The following is a 24,577-nucleotide window of genomic DNA, read 5'->3' as shown; positions in this document are numbered from 1 at the left end:
AACATAAACGACCTGATGGAGCTAAAAAAGACAGCCCGAGAACTTTGTGAAGCATACACAAGTATCAACAGCCAAATTGATCAAGCGGAAGAAAGGACGTCAGAGATTGAAGATCAACTCAATGAAATAAAACGAGAAGACAAGATTAGAGAAAAAGGAGTGAAAAGAAATGAACAAAGCTTCCAAGAAATATGGTACTATATGAAAAGATCAAATCTGCATTTGATTGGTGTACCTCAAAGTGATGGAGAGAATGGAACCAAGTTGGAAAACACTCTGCAGGATATTATTCAGGAGAACTTCCCCAACCTAGTGAGGCAGGCCCACATTCAAATTCAGGAAACACAGAGAACGCCACAAAGATACTCCTCGAGAAGAGCAACTGCAAGACACATAATCATCGGATTCACCAAGGTTGAAAGGAAGGAAAAATGTTAAGGGCAGCCAGAGAGACAGGTCGAGTTACCCACAAAGGGAAGCCCATCAGACTAACAGTGAATCTCTCTCCAGAAATGCTACAAGCCAGAAGAGAGAGGGGGTGAATATTCAACAATCTCAAAGGAAAGAATTTTCAACCCACAATTTCATATCCAGCCAAACTAAACTTCATCAGTAAAGGAGAAATACAATCCTTTATAGACAAGCAAAGGTTGAGAGATTTTGTCACCGCCAGGCCTGCCTTACAAGAACTCTTGAAGGAAGCACTACTATTAGTACCAGCCACTGCAAAAACATACCAAATTGTAAAGACCATCAACACCATGAAGAAACTGCATCAACTAATCGACAAAATATCCAGGTAGCATCATAATGACAGGATCAAATTCACAGATAACAATATTGACCTTAAATATAAAGGGGCTAAATGCCTCAATTAAAAAAGACAGACTGGCAAATTGGATAAAGAGTCAAGACCCATCAGCGTGCTGTATTCAGGAGACCCATCTCACATGCAGAGACACACATAAGCTCAAAATAAAGGGATGGAGGAAGGTCTACCAAGCAAATGGAAAGCAAAAAAAAACAAACAAAAAAGCAGAGGTTACAATCCTAGTCTCTGATAAAACAGACTTTAAACCAACAAAGATCAAAAGAGACAAAGAAGAGCATTACATAATGGTAAAGGGATCAATGCAACAAGAAGAGCTAACTATCCTAAATGTATATGCACCCAGATTCATAAAGCAAGTTCTTGGAGACCTACAAAGAGACTTAGACTCCCACACAATAACAGTGGGAGACTTTAACACCCCACTGTCAACACTAGACAGATCAACGAGACAGAAGTAACAAGGATATCCAGAACTTGAACTCAGCTCTGGACCAAGTGGACCTAATAGGCAATCTACAGAACTCTACATCCCAAATCAACTGAATATACATTCTTCTCAGCACTACATCACACTTATTCCAAAACTGACCACATAGTTGGAAGTAAAACACTTCCTAGCAAATGCAAAAGAACGAAAATCATAACAAACAATCTCTCAGACCACAGTGCAAACAAATTAGAACTCAGGATTAAGAAACTCACTCAAAACTCCGCAACTACATGGAAACTGAACAACCTGCTCCTGAATGACTATTAGGTAAGTAACAAAATGAAGGCAGAAATAAAGATGTTCTTTGAAACTAATGAGAACAAAGACACAACGTACCGGAATCTCTGCGACACATTTGAAGCAGTGTGTAGAGAGATTTATACACTAAATGCCCACAAGAGAAAGCAGGAAAGATCTAAAATTGACACCCTAACATCACAATTAAAAGAACTAGAGAAGCAAGAGCAAACACATTCAAAAGCTAGCAGAAGACAAGAAACAACTAAGATTGGAGCAGAACTGAAGGAGATAGAGACACGAAAACCCCTTCAAAAAATCAGTGCATCCAGGAGCCTGGTTTTTCAAAAAGATCAACAAAATAGACTACTAGCCAGACTAATAAAGAATAAAAGAGAGAAGAATCAAATAGATGCAATAAAAAATGATTGATAAAGGGGATATCACCACCGATCCCACAGAAATACACACCACCATCAGAGAATATTATAAACACCTCTATCCAAATAAACTAGAAAATCTAGAAGAAATGGATAAATTCCTGGACACATACACCCTCCCAAGACTGAACCAGGAAGAAGTTGAGTCCCTGAATAGACCAATAATAGGCTCTGAAATTGAGGCAGCAATTAATAGCCTACCAACCAAAAAAAGTCCAGGATGAGACAGATTCACAGCCGAATTCTACCAGAGGTACAAAGAGGAGCTGGTACTATTCCTTCTGAAACTGTTCCAAACAACAGAAAGAGAGGGAATCCTTCCTAACTCATTTCATGAGGCCAGCATCATGCTGATACCAAAATCTGGCAGAGGCACAACAAAAAACGAAAATTTTAGGTCAGTATCCCTGATGAACATCGATGCGAAAATACTCAACAAAATACTGGCAAACCAAATCCAGCAGCACATCAAAAAGCTTATGTTGGCTTCATACCTGGGATGCAAGGCTGGTTTAGCATATGCAAATCAATAAATACAATCCATCACATACACAGAACCAATGACAAAAACCACACGATTATCTTAATAAGGCATTCAACAAAATTCAACACCCCTTGATGCTAAAAACTCTCAATAAACTAGGTATTGATGGAACGTATCTCAAAACAATCAGAGCTATTTATGACAAACTCACAGCCAATATCATACTGAATGGGCAAAAACTGGAAGCATTCCCTTTGAAAACCGGCATCAGACACGGATGCCCTCTCTCACCACTCCTATTCAACATAGTGTTGGAAGTTCCGGCCAGGGCAATCAGGCAAGAGAAAGAAATAAAGGGTATTCAGATAGCAAGAGAGGAAGTCAAATTGTCTCTGTTTGCAGACGACATGATTGTATATTAAGAAAACCCCATCGTCTCAGCCCAAAATCTCCTTAAGCTGATAAGCAACTTCAGCAAAGTCTCAGGATACAAAATCAATGTGCAAAAATCACAAGCATTCCTGTACACCAATAACACACAAACAGAGCCAAATCATGAGTGAACTCCCATTCACAATTGCCACTAATAGAATAAAATACCTAGGAATACAACTTACAAGGGATGTGAAGGACCTCTTCAAGGAGAACTACAAACCACTGCTCAAGGAAATAAGAGAGAACACAAACAAATGGAAAAACAATCCATGCTCACGGACAGGAAGAATCAATATTGTGAAAATGGCCATACTTTCCAAAGTAATTTAGAGATTCAATGCTATCCCCATCAAGCTACCATTGACTTTCTTCACAGAATTGGAAAAAACTACGTTAAACTTCATAGGGAACCAAAAAGGGCCCATATAGCCAAGACAATCCTAAGCAAAAAGAACAAATGCTGGAGGCATCACACTACCTGACTTTAAACTTTACTGCAAGGCTACAGTAACCAAAACAGCATGGTACTGCTACCAAAACAGATATATAGACCAAGGGAACAGAACGGAGGCCTCAGAAATAACACCACACATCTACCGCCATCTGATCTTTGACAAACCTGACACACATAAGCAATGTGGAGAATATTCCGTATTTAATAAATGGTGTTGGGAAAACTGGCTAGCCATATGCAGAAAACTGCAACTGGACCCCTTCCTTACACGTTATACAAAAAAAATCAACTCAAGATGAATCAAAGACTTAAACGTTAGACCTAGCACCATAAAAATCCTAGAAGAAAACCTGGGCAATACCATTCAGGACATAGGCATGGGCAAGGACTTTATGTCTAAAACAGCAAAAGCCAAAATTGACAAATAGAGTCTAATTAAAGAACTTCTGCACAGCAAAAGAAACTATCATCAGAGTGAACAGGCAACCTAGAGAATGGGAGAGAGTTTTTGTAATCTACCCATCTGAGAAAGGGCTAAAACCCAGAATCTACAAAGAACTTACACAAATTTACAAGAAAAAAAAAAACCAACCCCATCAAAAAGTGAGTGAAGGATATGAACAGACACTTCTTAAAATAAGTCATTTATGCAGCCAACAAACATGAAAAATGCTCATTATCACTGGTCATTAGAGAAATTCAAATCATAAACCACAACGAGATACCATCTCATGCCAGTTAGAATGGCAATCATTAAAAAGTCAGGAAACTACATGCTGGAGAGGATGTGGAGAAATAGGAACACTTTTACACTGTTGGTGGGAGTGTAAATTAGTTCAACCATTGTGGAAGACAGTATGGCAATTCCTCAAGGATCTAGAACCAGCAATCCCATTTGACCCAGCAATCCCATTACTGGGTATATACCCAAAGGATTATAAATCATTCTACTATAAAGATGCCATGCACACGTATGTTTATGGCAGCACTGTTCACAATAGCAAAGACTAGGAACCAATCCAAATGCCCATCAATGATAGACTGGATAAAGAAAATGTGACACATACACACCATGGAATACTATGCAGCCATGTAGAAGAATGAGCTCGTGTTCTTTGCAGGGACATGGATGAAGCTGGAAGCCATCATTCTCAGCAAACTAACACAGGAACAGAAAACCAAACACTGCATGTTCTCACTCATAAATGGGAGTTGAACAATGAGAACACATGGACCCAAGGAGGGGAACATCACACACCAGGGCCTGTCAGGGGGTGGGGGACTAGGGGAGGGATAGCAATAGGAGAAATACCTAATGTAGAGGATGGGTTGATGGGTGCAGCAAATCACCATAGCACATGTATACGTGTGTAACAAACCTGCACGTTCTGCACATGTACCCCAGAATTTAAAGTATAATAAAAAAAAATACAAAAATTAGTTGGGCTTGGTGGTGTGCACCTGTAATCCCAGCTACTTGGGAGGCTGAGGCAGGAGAATCGCTTGAAACCAGGAGGTGAAGGTTGCAGTGAGTCAAGATTGTGCCATTGTACTCCATCCTGGGTGACAGAGCCAGACCCCATGTCAAAACAAACAAACAAACACAAAACTTGGGTTTTAGAGTCTATATCTTGGCATGTGCTTCTGTGGATAACACAGAAGTAGAAAAGAAGGATAAGGATGTGTGCACTGGCTGTTAGTGTAGCATCTTCAATTGTTCTTAAGGCTCTTAAAACTTCTGTCCGGTTTTAAAGCTTCTGCCAGGAAGTAACATATATTACTTCGGCTTCTGCTCACACTTCATTGGCCAGAACAAGCCATATCGCCATGCCCAACTTCAAAGGAGATGGAGAAGTGTACATCAATCCTAGGCCCAGACTAGGGTGAAGCGAGCAAGGCACTCAGGGGCAGACTACTAACTTCTCATCACCATCCTCAATAATGGGTGGCTGATTCATTTTATTGATTTGCATGAGTATGGTTAAATTCGAGAAGGACTATTTCAAACATTAAATTCATTGAATGAGTACACTAGTGGATTCCTGGGCACATATACGATTCTCTTGATTTAAAGCACTTGTCTGAAAACTTTTCTCACTTACTCAAATTGTGAAATTATTCACATTGATAAAATCTTCTACTCTGGGGATCAGAATAATAGATGTTATTACCAATGACGGTTTTATTTGATCTACTAAAACTGTTTGTCATCCATTGATTCTAAAAGTATTCTTCAGTATAATTTGGAGCATTTAAGACAGTAGAAAATACATAATTGGAATGAAAGCTCATTTGTTGGGATGCTTTTCTCTTCTAGGTGAGGTGCAATTCCTACAGACCAGAAGCTGCCCGAGAACAAGTCCAAATTGGTGCTCACAGTCCCCCTCAGTATAGGTAAATGGGCAAAGGGGTGACGGCAGTTTTTAACAGTGCATCTCCCCCCTTTCTCCCCCACCCAGCCATCCAAGGGCTCTACCAGATAGGTGATCTGAAAAAAATCGCATATTGTGAACTATATGATTTCCATTTTGTAGCCAAAAAATATCTGGCCACACAGAAACTAAGTATCTTCTTTCATTAGTAGTAAGCTGGTTTAGTCAGCACTCTCTCACCTGAATTTCTGCTGGTGGGTACTTGTACATATCTGTAGTCTAGTGCTACATTAAGTGCCAATGAGACTATACAAGACTCCAGAGGTAATTTGGAATCCAAATCATAGCTTTAGTATTACACATCGCATTATCTTCCAGTTTTTGAAAGAGTCTCAGTAAACTGCATTATTGGACTTACTCAACTGCTTACTGTTTTGGTCCAAAAAAATAGCCTTTATTGTCTTAGGCAAGGATGAGATTTGATGTACTCTGCCTTAAAATACCTAGAGCTCTGGTTTATTTTGTTGTAAAGAATATCCCCTTTAATACCTCTTCTTCTTTCACACAGTCAAACAGCAAACATGAATGAATGGCCACCTTCTAAATAGCTGTGAACACAAAGGAGGATACATAGTATTCTTTAGCAATTATAATTTATATCTAGAGTTAGAGAGTCTACATTTTGGCTTACACTTTGGATCATATTTTGAAACAGTAGCTTATACAAAAAGGGAAGAGGATTATGAATTACAGTCTTATTTGTCAGAATGTATAAAACATTAAGTACAAATAAAATTAAAGTTAATATTACTCACCCTGTACTCGGTCCTATAGGTTGACAGAAATTTTCTGTAGTAGGGGAAAGATAAGTATGATGAGAAATGCAAAAACCATAATAATTTATATGTATTCATTCTTTGTTTAGGACATTATATCTGGGTATCTTTATATTTAATGTTTAAATGAATCCATTAGCATATTGCAAGAAAGCCATCTAAAATTTCTTCTATATTTTAAAATCTTATTCCTAAGATCTTGCCTTAGAAATGCTTCAGAAATTTATTATAAATTACCCACTAGCATAAAAATCTAATCACTGTGTTGGAAATTTCTCCGCCACTGGGCTAAACTGTCATGAAGGCTGACGGTCTCGAATGTACTAAAATGTGTTCCCACTGACAAATGGTGCAGATGAAACCACACAGTAGATTAATTACTCAACAGATACAAGTTTTCAGAAACTTATTTCCTTTAACTAGTTGCCTGTAATGTTGAATTTTACAGTGTATGCTTACTAATTATCAGCTATATTCTATCTTTAACACTTGCCTAGGGTGAATCACACTGTGAAATATGCATCCCTACCCATATATTCAGCTAAAACACAAGCGGTTATGAGGATTTTTTGGATATAGTGCATTACATTTATTCAAATGCCCGTAGGTAACAAAGTCATTAGGGAAGAAATAGTGACTGAGAATGCTGAGTCTCTAGTCAACCCTTTGAACATGGAGTTGAGTAAGAAGTAGATGAAAGGGGGAAGTTTTTTTGTGTGTGTGCTGGCTTGTTACTGAAGTCTGCAGTAACTGTAGATTTTGAGTGCAGCAGAAATCACACAATGGCAATATCACTTCCAAAAGACAGCTACAATCAAAGTACTGAGTAGGAATCCAGTCTTTACTGTAGTTGGAAGCCTATAAGAATGTGATATATTGGAGCTAACTCCAGTGAAGAATTACTCATCAGTAATAACTAGATACCATTCATTAATTGATTGTTGCATTAATCAAATTCTGGGCAACTATGAGCTTCCATACCTAACACTAATTCAGAGAAAATGTTTTTGTAGATTGAATGAATTCTTTAAAAATAGCGGCAAATGCAACAACATGGATGACTCTTACAGACATTATATTCAGTGAAAGAAGTCAAAGACCAAACAGTACATACCGTGGATTCCATTCACATGAAGTTCAAAATCAGGCAAAGCTATGGCAATAGAAGTCAGAATAGTAGTTATCTTTGGAGATGCTGTTGGTATGGAACAGGCGGGAGCCTACTGGGTGCTGGAATGTCTTGATCTGGCAGGTAGTAATACGGGCCCATACACACAAAAAACTGTCAAGTTCTACATGTAATATTTTGTATACGTCAGTTATATTTTCTATAAAGTTCTTAAAAAGTTAGAAAAACTAATACTGGTGACAATACAGTTTTATAAGAATTTGAAGACTGTTGGAAGAGTAATGGGGCATTAGCTTGGCACTCAGGAGATGCTGGTTCTAGTCTGTTCATTTTTTTTGGAAATTTACTTAATCATTTTGGGCTTTAGTTGTCTCCCTGTAAATAGATTAAAAGAATGGCAACATTCTTTTTAGCAATATTCTGCTATAGTTTTATACAGAACCTGTTGATGTGCAAGAATTGTATGACATATGCTTTGACATACCTTTTTTCAGGGTCAATGGTGCAATTAGTAACTTTGAAGAATTCCAGAAAGCGTTTAACTGTCCACCCAATTCCACGATGAACAGAGGCATGGACTCCTGCCGACTCTGGTAGCTGGGACGCTGGTTTGTGGCATCCTGAGACAGTTGCACAGTGCCAGCAGAGGCTGCACTGAGCCTTCATCGCCCATTGCTTTAGGCCTGGAGACTTTCATTTTTAGTGCATTTTCATTATTTGGGTAGGTGACCTGCTTGGATCTAGACCGTATCTGTTCAAAGTTGTAGAGCTTATAAAATGGAATACAAGCATGAACCAAGTATGTTTTTTTAGAAAATCAAACCAACAAAAATAAATCCCTAGGCTACTTTTGTTAAAATGCTATCTGCTAAATTGTTGCTATTGTCCATTTTAGTGTGTTAGCCACAGTTATGTGGTACATACCATTTCAATCTATAGCTTTGTGGGAAGCCTAAATTGATGTATCCATTAAAAGTTCAATCTATTAAACTTGTAGCCTCTCGATGAAGACATGTGCATGAACACCTGGGAGGGCTTGCTGCTCTGTGGAATGCAGTGCAAGTTTTTATGGACAGAAATTACACAGCATTCCTCGACTCTAAGGTAGTTAAATTAGAAATATGTTTGATCTCCATTTTACAATTTTTGATGAAGTTCTTGCCTTCATCTTTGGAGTCTATTGGAATGAAAACGTGTCTCACAGCTTGCATCTGATGTAGCAGATTGCCCTGTTCAAGTCAGCATGAACAAAGCTGGCAGAAAGGCTACTAGGTAACGGATTTGAGTTTATGAAATAGAAAAAAGGGAACGAGGATATATCTTTAGGTCCCAGAAGAAGTAAAACCTCCTGGTTACGTAACAGCAGGGAAACTAGGAGATGAAATCTCCAAAATTTTGTCCAATCTGTATGAACTGCAGTGATTGTCTGCTAGACACTTTTTTTAGTCTAATTCTTGTTTGTTTCATTAGCTTCATATGTGTGCATTGTACTGGTTTTGAAATGAGCAGACATTGAGAAAACAATTTTCTGATTCCCCGTTAGGAACATATGACTTTCACTCCCCTTTAGTGCAAAGGAACAAACATCACATTGAGGAGGGAGAAATGTGCCCTTCTGTTTCAGCTGAATGTTACCTCTCTTTAAAAAAATTCTTTTAAAAAAATTTCTTGATTGATGACATTCTGGAATTTATTGATTCAATTTAAAATTCCCTGCATAGTCCAAATAAACATAATTTTTACTCTTCAAGTCATCTAAAGAGTTGTGAGAAAGAGCAGTACTATGTGTTTTATCCTTAGAGCATTATCCTTCTAAGTGAACTCCTTTCTTATTAGTGAGTGTGTGTGTGTGTGTGTGTGTGTGTGTGTGTGTATAGAATAAAATTGTAATGGCCTTAAAGTTGTTACCTGGCATTTTTGGTCTCTTAAAATAGGCATCCCCATACCCCCTTTACATTATTCATTATACATGAGGTGCTGGGTTAAGTGGGCCAATAGGAAAATCTCAAAAGCAAAATGACAAATTCAGATTAACCACAGGAAGCCATTTTATGTCCCTGCGATTTGTGATTCTTTTTAAAATACATATATATGTATGTATGTGTGTGTGTGTGTGTGTGTGTGTATATGTCATGTCCTTTTGTAGCCATGGGAACATTTGAAGGGAGAAAAATGGAGGGGCACCATCATGAGGAAACAATTATACTGCATTAGTCAGAGGAGAGCAATTTTCCCCTTGACTTCTTCCTCTCTGAATGGATAAACTTGTGAAGGGCAGCTACCTTCTCCTCCTCTTAACCTGGCTTAATATGACCTTAGTTTGTATTTCTAAAAACAAGCAGTATTAGGTTGGGAATGTATGTGTCTTTTCTCTGGAGGAAGCATTCTGACTTGGTTTATAGACATATAAGATACTCTGTTTTATTCCTGCACTTGGGTGTTTAAAATCAGCTGAGGTTTGTCATGCTTATATGAATAGTGTTTCCCTTCTAGATTTCCTTTATAAACTCCAAATAAACACATTCCTGCAGGTCAGAGAAAGTGTTTGATAAAAGCATAGAGTTATGGCTTTGGAAACAGAAATTAAGTCACTTGTTGGTTTAGCAAAAGTGGTGGGTGATTAGTTGGGGCCCTCACAGTTTCTAGATAAGAAGCTTACCTTATCCTGATTCACTTTACTTGCTGTAACTGTTGTTATACTGAAAATTGTAGGTAGGATGTCCATTACTAAAACAAAGCAAAACAAAACAACAAACCAAAAGCAGCAATACCAAATCATCACTACTAGCTAGAACAATTAGAAGGATTGAATTTCCAAATATATGCTCATGTTTAACTCTTCCAATTACATTCTCACTGTCCTTTCTCTTAGATACAGATTGCTAAGATTAACAGACACTGATGAAGTGGTAGAAAGAGAAAGGTAAAATGCAACTGGAAGGGAAAGAAAAAAGTAGGGAGAAGCTGGCCTATGGATGTGGCTCTGAAGAGAAGACAGGATCTTGGCATTCCTCGCTAAGCACATTCACTGGAGTACAGCCATAAAGTTTTTTAAAAAATGATGGTAAATTAAAAGGATATTAGATATTAGATATCAGACTAGGGCTGCTATAATACAGTTCTCTGATTCACACACCAGATGTTCTGCCAGTGAACTATTGTCTGGGCATTGGAAGGAGTTAGGGTTTTTGTGTTTGTGAAAATCTCCTGGATTAGTAAAAAATTATTTTAGATATAAAGTGGTTTTATTTGGGCTCATCACCATTGCCCAAAGTATACTGAGCTTTTCACTAAGTGCTCAGCATTGGCCTCCTGTTCTCATTTATTCATTTTATGAGATGGACTTGGACATCACTAATGCAAACACGATTCATAAATTATCCTGAAGTTTATTTAGTGCCTTGCCTCAATGGAGCTTAAGCATAGCACATAAATTTTATCTTATTTAGCCCTGGAGCATCACTAAGAAGCAACTAGGAACTATGGCTTGCCAGACAGATTATGCTTGTGCCAAAGAAGTGGAGAAGCCTGAAATCTCTTGTCAAGTATCCCACAGGAAGGAAAGGTAGTCTTTGGGCTTTGGTCTACTGACCTGTGGATTAACCTCTATCCCTTAGATTATCCCATTTCTAAATAAATTTATTCAGTCAGTATTTCTATAATCACTTACGATAGGCTTCTTCCTTGATACCTTTAACATAATGCCTCAGTTGCATATTAAATTATGGAAGAATATACGATTGCTTCATATAACAACATTCTCATCACCAGTGACAGTGTCCTACTGGTTTGAAGAGAGATGTTCTTGGATTATACATTTTATATCTAAATGGTTATTGTGAGACTGGTTGTATTTTCTTCTACTCATGAAACGATGTAAACAATCATTTTAAGGACAATAAATAGTTGGTTGAAGGCTTTCTGTGTCTTTCTTTTTTAAAAATATTAAAATCTATTAGATCTGTTAACATATTCCATCCTGTTTTACACGACATTTGCCAAAAAATAGTGGACAATAACTGTACTATATTAGCTTTCTTGGCTTAGAAAAGTGGGATTTGAATGCAGTAACTTTCTCCATAGACAAGAAGGTATTTACGAGGTTGTCATTATATTTTCTTCCAGAATGTAAGTCAGCAGATATGGTTTACTGCCTTTGTAATAATATTTCTATAGAGAAAGAGATGCCTCTGAGGAAATTATCAACGGTGATAGGGGATAGGGCTGATCTCACAAAAGTGACAATGAACATCACAGTTACTATCAAATCAAAGAATCTCTGTGTTATCATCATTCTTTAACAATCCAGTCGATTTACAGTTATTCATTCCCAGCACACAGTAACTGCGCACTCATATTTAAATCACTAAACCAGCTATATTTAGGTGGATAATATACAGTGTCTGGGCTTCAGTGAACAGTCTGGTCTAACATGGGAGATGGATATATAAACTGTTTCAATAACCCTACTGAGTGATTATGATATATAAGTCAATCAGGTTGTGGTTTGGAACACAGAGAAAGAATTATTCAGCTTTTGTCTGGTGGATACTATTGGTGTTTCCTCTGCACAGATCCCAGCAAATTCCTTTTACTGGGTGCCCTTACCTCATTTTCGCTCTGCTTTTTTTTTCTAATTGGCTTTGACTCGCTAGGATGGCTGCCCTCATGCTACTGGAGCCCCTTTGCCTGATGTACTTTCAGAGAACTGGAAGTGTCTGGTGACCGTTAGACAATGACTGAGTGGTATGGGACTCTGCATGCCTGACTGCCTCCCTGAGTTCAGACAAATCCAGAGGCGTACAATAGAATTTATACTGATTTCTCTGTGGTGTCTTTTAGGGTTATGCTGACAGTGCAAATTGAGTCCCCTGTTGATTATTTTAAACACCTTTCTGGCACTGATATGTTCTAAGATCTGGAAAAGTACTGGTTTGTAGGATCCCAGGTCAGCCCTTCTATGTCATAGCTCATACCATCATCATGTACAGGAAATGGACATCACAGGGCACAGAGATTGTGGGTAATAAGCAGCTGAGCACGGCCTGTTGTGCCCTTCTTGGAGAGTTTATTCTAGTTTCTAAGCTGATCCATGAAATGAGAATTTTTGTGTATAGGGAAGTGGCACAAGGAAAGATGCATATAAATGACAGTGTTAGATATGTATCTAAGTGGACCTGATCAAAATTTGCAAGAGGCTATTTCCAATTAGGTTTAAGATATTTGCATGCGCCTCAAGTTCACTTGCTTTTTTTTTTTTATTATTAAGATCACACTAGCTGTAGAAACAGATAATCTCAATGGGTTAACCCAGTTTATTTCTTGTTTTCATTACACACATAATGGGTATTAATTATCAGTGAGTTTCTCTCCTCTAACTGGTGACTCAGGGACCCAGTCTCCTTCCATATTATGGTTCTGCCATTTTCAACACATGATTGAAAGTATGCTCATCTATAAGAAGCCAGTGGAGGGAAAAAGGCCATGGAAGATATTGAGTGGAAGATTTGCGATAGTCCTTGAAGTTGCCTACATTACTTCTGCTCATATTCCATTGGCTAAATCTAACTGCAGGGGAGGCTGGGACATGTAGTCTAGCTGTGTGCCCAGAATGAAGAACAAATGGGTTTAGTTCTCAGGGAGCATTCCCAGTCACACCTTATAAAGTGAAGTACCGGGCAGTCACTTCGAGTTCTTTTGAATTTAGAAAATTGCTTTTGAGCACAGCACAATGAAAATTGAAAATGCCATTGGTAGCCTGCAGTTTATTCTGTAGGAGTCTTTTTAATTAACAGCTTAATTGGATAATTTAATTCCCTTTAGAATTGGAGATATGAAAATGAAAATGAGATACTCCCTGTGATCTGACAATACCGTGCTTTAATAAACACACCAAAGTGAGCCCGGAAATGAGCACCACAAAAGCATTACCATGATTTGTGATCAGTGAAAGAAAACCTGATCTATAATTTTAATTATTCCTAAATGGTTTAGATACATGTTTCATTTGAATGTGTATTTTGTTTTGTTAATTGGTTCAATTAGAAAGGTAACTGAACATAAGAATCTGTGGCAAAGCCATGAATTTATAAAATGTTCTAAGCTTTTAAAATATATACCATTGATAAAGTAACTAAAATATCCTACAAAATATTGTTGAAAGTGCAATATTTTCCAGTATTTTCAGAGAATTTATATATAATAGTTTTTACTTCTCCATTGATTATGAGATGAAAAATACTACTCACCATATTCTTGTTATATGCTTTCTCCACTTGAATGAGAAATTGAGGCTCAGAGTCCAAGAAATGAAGATGAGTGTCCATGTACAAGCCACAAAAGTGCTGTTCTAATTAATTCTGGCCAGAGACTCCACTTTACAGAGAAAGAAAAACTGCATAAGTTAAAATCCCAGTGTAAAAAGCTACCTAAAATATTGAGTATCATTTTCCCTGCCAGTTTGGCTGAAATGTCTGCAAATGTCCTAGACAAAAAAAGACGTATAGTTTACCACTTAGAAGTACACTGTGTTAATTTCCAAATTGATTTAGAAGTCAGTGGAATCCCAGTACTTGGATAACAGTCAGACAACCCTCCCACCCCAGTGATATTTGATGAATGGCAAAAATAGCCCAAAGCATATTTATTCCAAAGTTGATCAGATTTTCAATTGGCATTTATAATTTTTTTTGGCCTAATAATAATCATAGTGAAAATGGCTTCTGTTTGTTGACACCCACTATGTCCTAGGCACTCTGCTGGGGCATGCCTGCTTTATGGCCAATCCTCGCAACAATCTTGCACATAGTTGTTGCTATTCCAACTTCACAGGTGAGAAACACGTGACTTGTCAAGACCACATTAGTAATTGCAAGAGCCAGAAATAGTCAATTTTGTCTAACTTCAGAGCCCATTCTGGAATGTTCTCCTGACCAAACGTGATTGTAACCTGTGACTTACTGAAGACTTCAGGTTATACTTCTATAGTAATCTGTCAGAAAATAATGTAAAGAAAGGAGTCAGTTTACATATACTTAATGGTAGTTTCAAGTCCTTCAGAAAGGATTCTAGACCCTGCTCTTTACTGATAATGCTTGCTACCATTTATTATGTATAATGTGCCAAACATGTACTAAATACCTTTTTTATATTATCTAATTTAATTATCACAACAACTCGGATACATATTATTATCTCTACTTTACAGGTAAGAGACCTGAGGCTTGAAGAGGTTAATGACTTCATTCATGATCATTTAGCTAGCAACTGGCAGCGTGGATTTGAATCCAGTTTGGTCTGAGTGCTTTCTTAGGCAAACATTAACTATGGTGACTCTAAGTCCTGGATGTCCAGGCTGGGGCATCCCCTCAGTTCAGTTGGCAGACCTCCCTGAAATCTACCTGTGTTCAGCCCCATGATTACCCTCACCCTCTCTGTTCAGTCCCTGCAACCGAAAAGTTTGCAGGTTACTTTCTCCAGAGAACAAAATCTTTGTGGTCCTGCCTATGGGTAGTTGAGAGAGTTTTAAGCAATCACCTTGGTTTTGACTCTATGATGCATTCTTTTTAATTATTTTTTTAAGATTTGACAACACTGTGTGTATTTATCATGTACAACATGATGTTTTGAAGTATATATACACATTATGGAATGGTTAAATCTCCCTAACGATTGCATTACCTCATGCAGTTATTTTTTGTGGGGAGAGCAGTTAACATTCACTCTCTTTGCATTTTTCAAGAACATAATAAATCATCATTAACTACAGTCACCTTGCTGTACAATAGATCTTTTGAATTAATTCCTTCCATCTAACTGTAATTATGTATCCTTTGAACAACCTCTCCCTATCTTCCCCACCCCCCAGTCTCTGGCAGCCACTATTCTACTCTCTACTTCTATGAGAACCACTTTTGAGATTTCACCAGAGTGACATCATGCAGTATTTATCTTTTTGTTGTCTGGCTTATTTCACTTAACATAATGTGCTCCAGGTTCATCCATGTTGTCACATGTAACAGAATTTCATTATTTTTTATGGCTAAATAATTTTCCCTTCTGTATATATACCACATTATTCCTGCCTTGATTGATGTTTAGGTTGATTCTACGTCTTGGCTATTGTGAACAGTACTGCAATAAACATGGGAGTGCAGATAGCTCTTCAACATACTCATTTCATTTCCTTTGCGTATATACTCAGTAGTGGGACTGCTGGATCATATGGTAGTTCTAGTTTTAATTTTTTAAGGAACTTCCATACTGTTTGCCATAATGGCTGTACTAATTTACATCCCCACCAACAGTGTGTAAGGGTTCCCTTTTCTCCACATCCTTGCCAGCGCTTGTAACTTTATCATGCATTCTGACATTTACTGTTACCTAGAGCTTCCAAATTCTGAGTCTTTCTGGTATTCTACAGAGTATTTCAGTTTGCTTCTAGTAGGGGTCCATTATTTTTGTCTATGTGGGCTTATACCTTTCAAAAAATATATTTTTAGCTTTTTTGTGTGAGAGAGTGAGCGGATCTACATCCGAGTCTCCTACATTCAACTGGAAGTCTACATTTCATTTTTTAATGGGGATATTTAATAAAAATTTATTTGGAAAGAAATGCTGCTATAGATACAGTTCTATATGGAATTATTGCCTTTCCCCAGTAATGTCTGTAACTAAAGAGTCTAAAGTTTCCTTTAAACTGTTGAATATTAGGAGATTTAACACAGAAACCCATCCTATTTTTTCTTAGCTAATTTAATAAAATAAACACACATGAACATTTGGTATTTTTCATTTCTCCTAAAGACATAGAACTTAGCCTTTGGAAAATTCATTTGAGATTAAAGGAACCTATCTCTGTGTACCTTCCAAAGTTGCCTAGGAGTACATCTAGGAGAATGCTAGAGTGGATTTGTCACAAATGCTCTGGAGGAAATTTTTACATATCAACAAGGGCCAAGCTTGCTCCTTGGAGATTCACATTTCAACTCTCATTTGCACACACATAGAGCCTCTGGTGCAGATTGAGTTTGAGTTAATGCACAGAGCTTGTTGGGAAGAAATCAATCAAAAACCTCTTTGAGGATAAATGGTTTTTTAGGAACAGAATGTTCAGTATCTCAATTTTATTATAAGCATTGAATAAAAACCATTTTAAAACATTCAGCATATTAAAACTACAAAAGGTGGTAATAATAAAGGTATTCCCTCACCTAGGTCAGTTGGTGATATGTACTAAGTGATATTTAGAATAAGGAAAAAAATCAACTGTCATTTAATGTCTGCCTGCAACACATGAGGCAGAGTGCTAGTTGTCATATTGCAATTGGAGTAATCCAGGACTCTGGCGACTTTAGCCCAAAACTTCACGAACAATATTACAACAGCCTTGTCATTCCTCTGCTTAAAAAACCTTTAGCAATTTTTTTTCATTGTGTTTACAACAACATCCAAACAACTTTCCCTGACTTAAAGGGCCTACAGGACCTGGCTCTCTGCTTCTGCTGTCACTTCTTCATAGCCTTTTTCTAGCTACATTGGTGGTCTTTCTGTTTCTGTAAATTTACTAAACTTTCTCCTATCTTCTCAGTCTCAGGGCCTTTGCTGTTTTGCCTGAAATGCTTTTTGTATGTCTTTCACATAACTTCGTCGAAGTTAGGCCCCTTAACTATGTGGTCTATCACCTCACCTGGCTCGCACCTTCATAGATCTTACCACTGTTGCTAGTTTTCTCCTTCCTTCCTCCCTCCCTCCCTCCTTTCCTCTCTCTCTTCTTTCCTATTGTTTGTCTTCCTCCACTGTCTTGTAAGTCCCATGATATTAAAACTTCCTCTTGGGCTAGGCATGTTGGCCCGCACCTGTAATCCCAGCACTTTGGGAGGCCGAGGTGGGAGAATTGCTTGAGGCCAGGAGTTTGATACCAGACTGGGCAATATAGTGAGACCCAGTTTCTTAAAAAAAAAAAAAAAAAAAAAAAAGGCAGCTTGGCATCGTGGAGCATACCTGTAGTCCTAGCTACCCAGGAAGCTGAAGCTGGAGGATGGCTTGAGATCAGGAGGTTGAAGCTGTAGTGAGGTATGATTGCGCCACTGCATTCCAGCCTGGATGACACAGTGAGACCCTGTCCCTAAAACAATACAAAACAAAACAAAACAAAACAAAAAATAAGCCTTTCTTTTGTTTATTACTATATTTCTAGTATCACTACTATATTTCTAGCACTCAGCACAGGGTCTTAAAAATAACAGGCCCTTGAATAAACATTTAGTAAATTTGTTCCTTCATTTCACCAAGAAATATTGATCATTTACTATGTGCTTGGCACTCTTTAGGGGCTGCTGAGGATATTGCAGTAAACCAAACAGATAGAAGGTCTTGCTTCCATAGAGCGTATACTCTAGGAGTCAGAAAATAAAATAAATAAGTGAAACGTGATATAGTAGTTGTTATGAAGGAGAGAGGAGGATATAATATGCGGATGTCAGAGTGTTGCAAATTTAAATAGCATGGTCAGGAAGATGTTTGAGCAAAGAACCTATCTTGCAGAAGAGGCTTCTAGGCAGAGGCAGGAGTGAGTCCAAAGACTTAGAAGTAGAAGCGTCCCAGGACATTTGTAGAAGAGCAAGGAGACTAGTGTGGCTGGAGCAGAGCGAGCAAGGAAGGGTGCAGAATGAGATGATGTCTGGATGAAAACAACATTCAGCTTGTCCATGGTCATACAGGCTGCTGTAAGAACTCTTTTTTTTTCACTCTGTGTGAGATGGGAAGCCATTGGAGACTTCTGAGCAGAAAAGTGACAAGATCCAACCTGTGATTTCCATGATGACTCTGGCTGTGTTGAGAACAGACTGTGGTTGAACAGGGGAAGAAGCATGAAGATCAGTTAGGAAGTGGTTGCTATCATCCCAGCAAGAAATGATGGTGGCTGTGTCCAGGAGAGGAGCGGAGGGGAAATGAGTGAATGAATGATAATAAAATTTAAGAAAGAAACTCTGCATCATCCTGTTACTTTGAAATTTCCACCTATTTCTTTTGTATTTGTGTTTTCCCATGGCCCCATGTATAATTATATGGCATAATTTTATTCTGAGGATAATATGATTTTGAATCTTTTTCATCTAATAGCATCGGCCTACATCCATAGGTGCTTCAAAATCTTCTGGTTTTTTTTTTTTGTTTTTTGTTTGTTGTTTTTTTTTTTTTTTGAGATGGAGTCTCACTCTGTTACCCAGGCTGGATACAGTGGTGCGATCTCGTCTCACTGTAACCTCCGCCTTCTGGGTTCAAGTGATTCTCTTGCCTCAGCCTCCCGAGTAGCTGGGATTATGGGCACATGCCACCACGCCTGGCTAAGTTTTGTATTTTTAGTAGAGATGGGGTTTCACCATGTTGGCCAGGCTGGTCTGGAACTCCTGACCTCATGATCCGCCTGCCTCGGCCTCCCAAGGTGCTGGGATTGCAGGAGCCACCACACCTGGCAAAATCTTCCACTTTTAATGGCAGAATGATATTCTTTAGAGTTTCTGTGACATAATTTGTTCAACTGTTTCTATTTAGAAATTTATTGATTTCATTTATCACTATGGTAAATAATAGAAATGAAAATGTTAATATTTATTAATATTTATTTTATTTTCTTTCCTATAGATTGTTTCCTTAAATACTTAAGAGTGAATTTACTTCATCAAAGGAGGCATGTATATGCTGTTGTGGCTTTTGAAATGCACTAACAAATTGCATTCTAATAAGGTTGTATGCATGAGGGTACCTACCGGTTTTACAATAGGACTGGATCAGAAGTAGGTCCTGCTCATAAGAAAGTTACAATATAATGTGGGAAGAAGATGCGTAAACCATCAGCTCTAATAAAAAGCACAATGAAGAACAGCGTAAGAAGGTACCACATTTACAAAAACCTTATCAGCTTTAGATGTTATTAATTTCATTTTCAGTAATTTTTGCATCCATTAAATAAATAAGCCTGAATGGAATGGCTCACGCCTGTAATCCCAGCACTTTGAGAGGCTGAAGCAGATGGATTGCTTGATCCCAGGAGTTCAAGACCAGCCTGGGCAACATAGTGAAACCCCATCTCTACCAAAAAATATAAAAATTAGAAGGGCATAGTAGAATGCGCACCTGTAGTACCAGCTACTGGAGAGGCTGAGAAGGGAGGATTACTTGAGCCCGGGAGGTTGAGACTGCAGTGAGTCATGAATGCACCACTGCACTCCATCCTGGGTGACAGAAAACCTGAAGTAAGTAGGTAAGTAAGTAAGTAAGTAAGTAAGTAAATAAATAAATAAATAAATAAATAAATAAATAAATAAAGTGTGACTGGTCGTTTAATTTTACCAATTCACTTTTTTGTTTTTACCTCTCTTGATATAAATTACACACATATCAAGGCCCTTTACCCATTAAGCTATTAAGATTTTGATTTTTTCTCATTCTACTATAAAGACACATGCACATACATGTTTATTGCAGCACTGCTCACAATAGCAAAGACTTGTAACCAACCCAAATGCCCATCAGTGATAGACTGGATAAAGAAAACGTGGCACGTACACACCATGGAATACTATGCAGCCGTAAAAAGGATGAATTCATGTCCTTTGCAGGAACATGGATGAAGCTGGAAATCATCATTCTCAGCAAACTAACACAAGAACAGAAAATCAAACACTGCATGTTCTCACTCATAGGTGGGAGTTGAACGATGAGAACACAGGGACACAGGCAGGGGAATATCTCACACACCGGGGCCTGTTGGTGGTGGGGGGGCTAGGGGAGGGATGGCATTGAGCGAAATAGCTAATGTACATGACAGGTTGATGGGTGCAGCAAACCACCATGGCACATGTATACCTATGTAACAAACCTGCACATTCTGCACATGTATCCCAGAACTTAAAGTTTAATAATAAAAAAAAATTTTTTTCTTATCAATTAGGTAAGTTTTTGTTGCTTATTATTCATAGACACTTACTTAACTAGAAAACAATTCTGCTATTCTCTGATCCTCATCTTTGTATGTTTGCAAGTAGCAGTGTTCCTTTGTAAGGTAATGGAGATGGGCAGAATAATTCACACAATTTGTCTTACTGAAATAAACTTTATACAGGGAAGTACAAAACAGTTAACACAAATTTAGGAGGAACACAGTGTTAAGTGTATATCAGTTAACTGAACAAATATTTATTGAAGCACTTAATAGATATTATTCTAAGGTTGGAAATATGATGAATTAGGTTACAGTTTCCAATCGTTTAACAATTTGAAAATTACTGTACTCATAAGGAACAGTAGATATATAAATAAAATTTCAGCAGTGTAATATATAATTGGATAGAGGTGAACACAGAGTTCTTTGGAAATAAAATTGGATAAAAGTATTTATAGAGCTAAGCAATGAAAACATTCTAATGCCCTCAGCTGTGAAATAAAAATAATACAAAATGAATAAGGCAGACAACTCAATAGAAAATTGGGCAGACGACTTGAGCTAACCACAAAAGAGGATATTCCAAATTGCCAACAAATAGATGGAAAAGTGCTTAACTTCACCAGTCATGAAGGAAATGCAAATTTAAGCCACAACATGATTCAACTATTTACCCCCTCCCCACTAGAATGGCTCAAATCAAAAAGCATTGAGACAAGCAGAACTCTCATAGATTGCTGGAGGGAGCATACGTTTGTATGGCCACCTTGGAAAACTATTTAACAGTATCTTCTAAAGCTGAATATACTTGTATCCAATGACCCAGCAATCCACTCCTAGGTAGTAAGTTGTCATCTTAGTAGGTAAACAATGGTTGAATATTGGCAATTTTATATTGTTTAACCTAATGTTTACCCAGCAGAAATGCACACCTATGTTCACCAAAAGACGTGGAAGAATTTCATAGAAGCACTATTTATAAGAGTCCCAAAACAGAAAGTATCCAAATGCCCATCAACAATAGAGAAGGTAAATAATTGAATATTGATCTACAATAACAAGAACAAACAAACTGCAACTACATGCAACAAGATGAGTGTTTCTCACAAACATAATGTTGGACGAAAGAAGCCAAACACAAGAGAGAACATACTTTATGATTCTACTTACATAAAATATAAAAATATGCAAAACCAATCTGTTAGAAGTCAGAGGAGTAGTTACCCCTTGGGGATTAGGAACTGGAAGTGTTCACAAGGTGGGGCTTTTGAAGTTCTGGTGATGTTGGGTTTCTTGATCTAGATGCTTTCTACATTAATGATTTCTGCACTTTTGTATATGTATGTGTATTGCATCAAAAAGTTTTTAAAAGGCCAGGCGCGGTGGCTCAAGCCTGTAATCCTAGCACTTTGGGAGGCCGAGACGGGCGGATCACGAGGTCAGGAGATCGAGACCATCCTGGCTAACACGGTGAAACCCCGTCTCTACTAAAAAAAATACAAAAAACTAGCCGGGCGAGGTGGCTGGCGCCTGTAGTCCCAGCTACTCGGGAGGCTGAGGCAGGAGAATAGCGTAAACCCGGGAGGCGGAGCTTGCAGTGAGCTGAGATCCGGCCACTGTACTCCAGTCTGGGCGACAGAGCGAGACTCCGTCTCAATAAAAAAAAAAAAAAAAAAAAAAGTTTTTAAAAAATTAACGTTAAATACAAGAAAGTCCAAGTAAATCCTCATTTTTTTCCCCACAACAATCACTTTGATGCTTTTCTAGGGAAATACTGAATATCAAATTCTTTTAAAAAGGTTTTCTCCCCTCATTTTTGGAGCCCTTTTCTGCTGGCAATGGTAGGTAATGCTGTACTTGTTGTAGGAACATAGGTAAGAGACTAAACTTGGTGTGGGGTCCTGGCTGGGAAGCTTTCCTGGAAGAGATGAAGCTGGACCTGAGTTGTGTAGCATCCATTAGAGACAGCCAGGGAAGGAAGTGGATGGCAGACAGTTCCAGGGAGAGAGGCCAGGCTGCTCAAAAGCAAAAAGGTGTGGTAGGGAAAGAAAGAGAACCCACTGGGAGGGAGTGGACAGAGCTTGCTGGAGCTAGAGCTTGGAGAGTAGCTGAGGAGGGGTTAATGATAAGCAAGAGAGTTTGGCAAAGGCCAGAGAAAGATCTTAAAGGGTCATGATACTGAGCTTGGACTTAATCTTGTAGGCATCTGGGAACCACTGACCAATTTAAATCAAACAGGTGACACAATTAAGTTTCTACTTAATAAAGAGTAAGATGGTGATGGTGTGAGAAATACCTGAAGAGGGTTAAGAAGACTGGAGCCTGGGGTACCAGCCAGGAGGCCATTGCAGTAATCCATGGGAGACATAACAGGCTGGTGGTATTGGATGGAGAAGTAGGGACAGACATGAGAGCTAATGAGGAGACAATTGTTCTGACAGGACTCAGTAATTGATGGGTTTGAAATTGATATGTAGGCACGGTACTTTTTTTTTTCTAGTAAAAATGTGGCAGAACCTTAATTTTGATAAATGATAAAACACACGTGGCCTTTGTCCTTATTTCCCCCCTTTAACACCTTTCTCCAGGTGTATCCATCAAAGGATGTTGCCATGACGAACAAGAGAACGCTTACCAGTGATTTTCCATTGCTGCTTGGAATGAAAACCCAATGACACATTTCAAAATTTTGCAGCGGTGAATCATGTAGGTCATCTTATTGCACTACCATGCAAACTCCTTGATTTTGCCAAATCAGTCAGTTGAGAGAAAAAAGGAAAAAAAAAAGTGTTACCTATATATACTGTCATATACTATTGTAAACAAAAAACAATCTGTGTATGTGTTTATGATTATATAGTACCAAACTATGTACACACATGAAAAAACATACATGTATGTATATACACTCTAGAAACTTAAACAGCTATGTGACACTCTTGAGATTTTATATACAGACATTATCAAGGTCTACAAAAAATAACAAATGTTTATTTCATTTTCCCTGTCTTTTTAATGGTTCCATTTGGGTGGGGGAGGATCCAGAGGATGTTTTCCTCACTTTAATTACCTCATTGCATTTCCTTCTTTTCAATTTTGGCTTTTATAAATGGGAACACTGTGTTAATCCATTCTAATTAAAACCCAGCCATGCAACCCTTCAGTTCAAGAAACAATTTTTGAGTCTGCCTAGGATATCATTTAGTCAGAAATTACCTCTATGGCTTTTAAAATGATCACCACTACAGTGCTCTGGTAGCCACGGGGGCAAAGTCTTTACAGGCTGATTTTCTAAAAATACCAGGAATTGGCCAAGAGCCCTTGTTCTGGAGAAGGGTTCAGAGTTCTTCCACAGGGGCCCAACAGAGTGCAGAAATGTGTATTCCTATAGAAAAACAAGAGGGTAGGAGTTATGGAAGGCGCAACAACAAATGACCCAAGTTCACCTCCTGCCTGTCCACAGAACACCTCTTTGCCTTCCGGCTGCTGGAGGAGCTATGCTATTCTTAGCCATCTCCCGTGAAGGCAATTACACAAACCCCCTCTGAAACCCATTTCCGCATTTGTTCAAGAAATTCTTTTATCTTACGTAAATCCCCCATGCTGTAACTAAGCCCTTGGTCTGCCCTTGGCCAGATGGGAGGGCAGCCAGGCTTCCTCTCTCCAGCAGAGCCCTTTCTGTACCCAAAGATGATTATCTCATCATCGTGCCATCCTCCCTCCCATTCTCCAGACTGAAAATTTTCATCTTTAGCTTTTTCCTTTCCTTCTCCTTCTTACCATTTCTACGATCTCCTTTAACTGTTGCCGAACGCTTTTCAGAACTGAACCTAGTACTATGCAAAAACTCTATCTGATCTTGTTCTCCAACTGATGGGGACAAGGCAGGTTGAAAAATATTCTGAGAAAGCAACAGGGAGAG

At 38.3% G+C, this 24,577-nt stretch overlaps 1 protein-coding gene and 1 long non-coding RNA gene across 3 annotated transcripts in view; one reads left to right on the top strand and one right to left on the bottom strand.

The window, feature by feature from the left end:
- PHEX (phosphate regulating endopeptidase homolog X-linked) overlaps positions 1–11,624 on the top strand; it is a 226,664-nt gene extending 215,040 nt beyond the window's left edge. For both annotated transcript variants that reach the window (XM_009197333.4, XM_003917492.5), the window contains 2 exons: positions 5,690–5,766; positions 8,204–11,624. In XM_009197333.4, coding sequence (XP_009195597.1) covers positions 5,690–5,766; positions 8,204–8,306 — 180 coding nt within the window. In that variant the 3' untranslated portion in view covers positions 8,307–11,624. The remainder of the gene's footprint in view (positions 1–5,689; positions 5,767–8,203) is intronic.
- Positions 1–17,755, bottom strand: part of LOC110742111 — a 54,144-nt gene extending 36,389 nt beyond the window's left edge. The window contains exons 1-4 of the long non-coding RNA XR_002519463.2: positions 17,712–17,755; positions 8,194–14,084; positions 7,695–7,825; positions 6,560–6,593 (exon numbers count right to left, since the gene is read on the bottom strand). This is a non-coding gene — a long non-coding RNA (uncharacterized LOC110742111). The remainder of the gene's footprint in view (positions 1–6,559; positions 6,594–7,694; positions 7,826–8,193; positions 14,085–17,711) is intronic.
- Positions 17,756–24,577: the final 6,822 nt, after the last annotated feature.

The sequence above is a fragment of the Papio anubis genome, chromosome X (genome assembly GCF_008728515.1).
Source record: "Papio anubis isolate 15944 chromosome X, Panubis1.0, whole genome shotgun sequence".
Lineage (NCBI taxonomy): Eukaryota > Metazoa > Chordata > Mammalia > Primates > Cercopithecidae > Papio > Papio anubis.
Note: the sequence above shows the minus strand (reverse complement) of the source record. Positions and strands in the feature narration are given on the sequence as shown.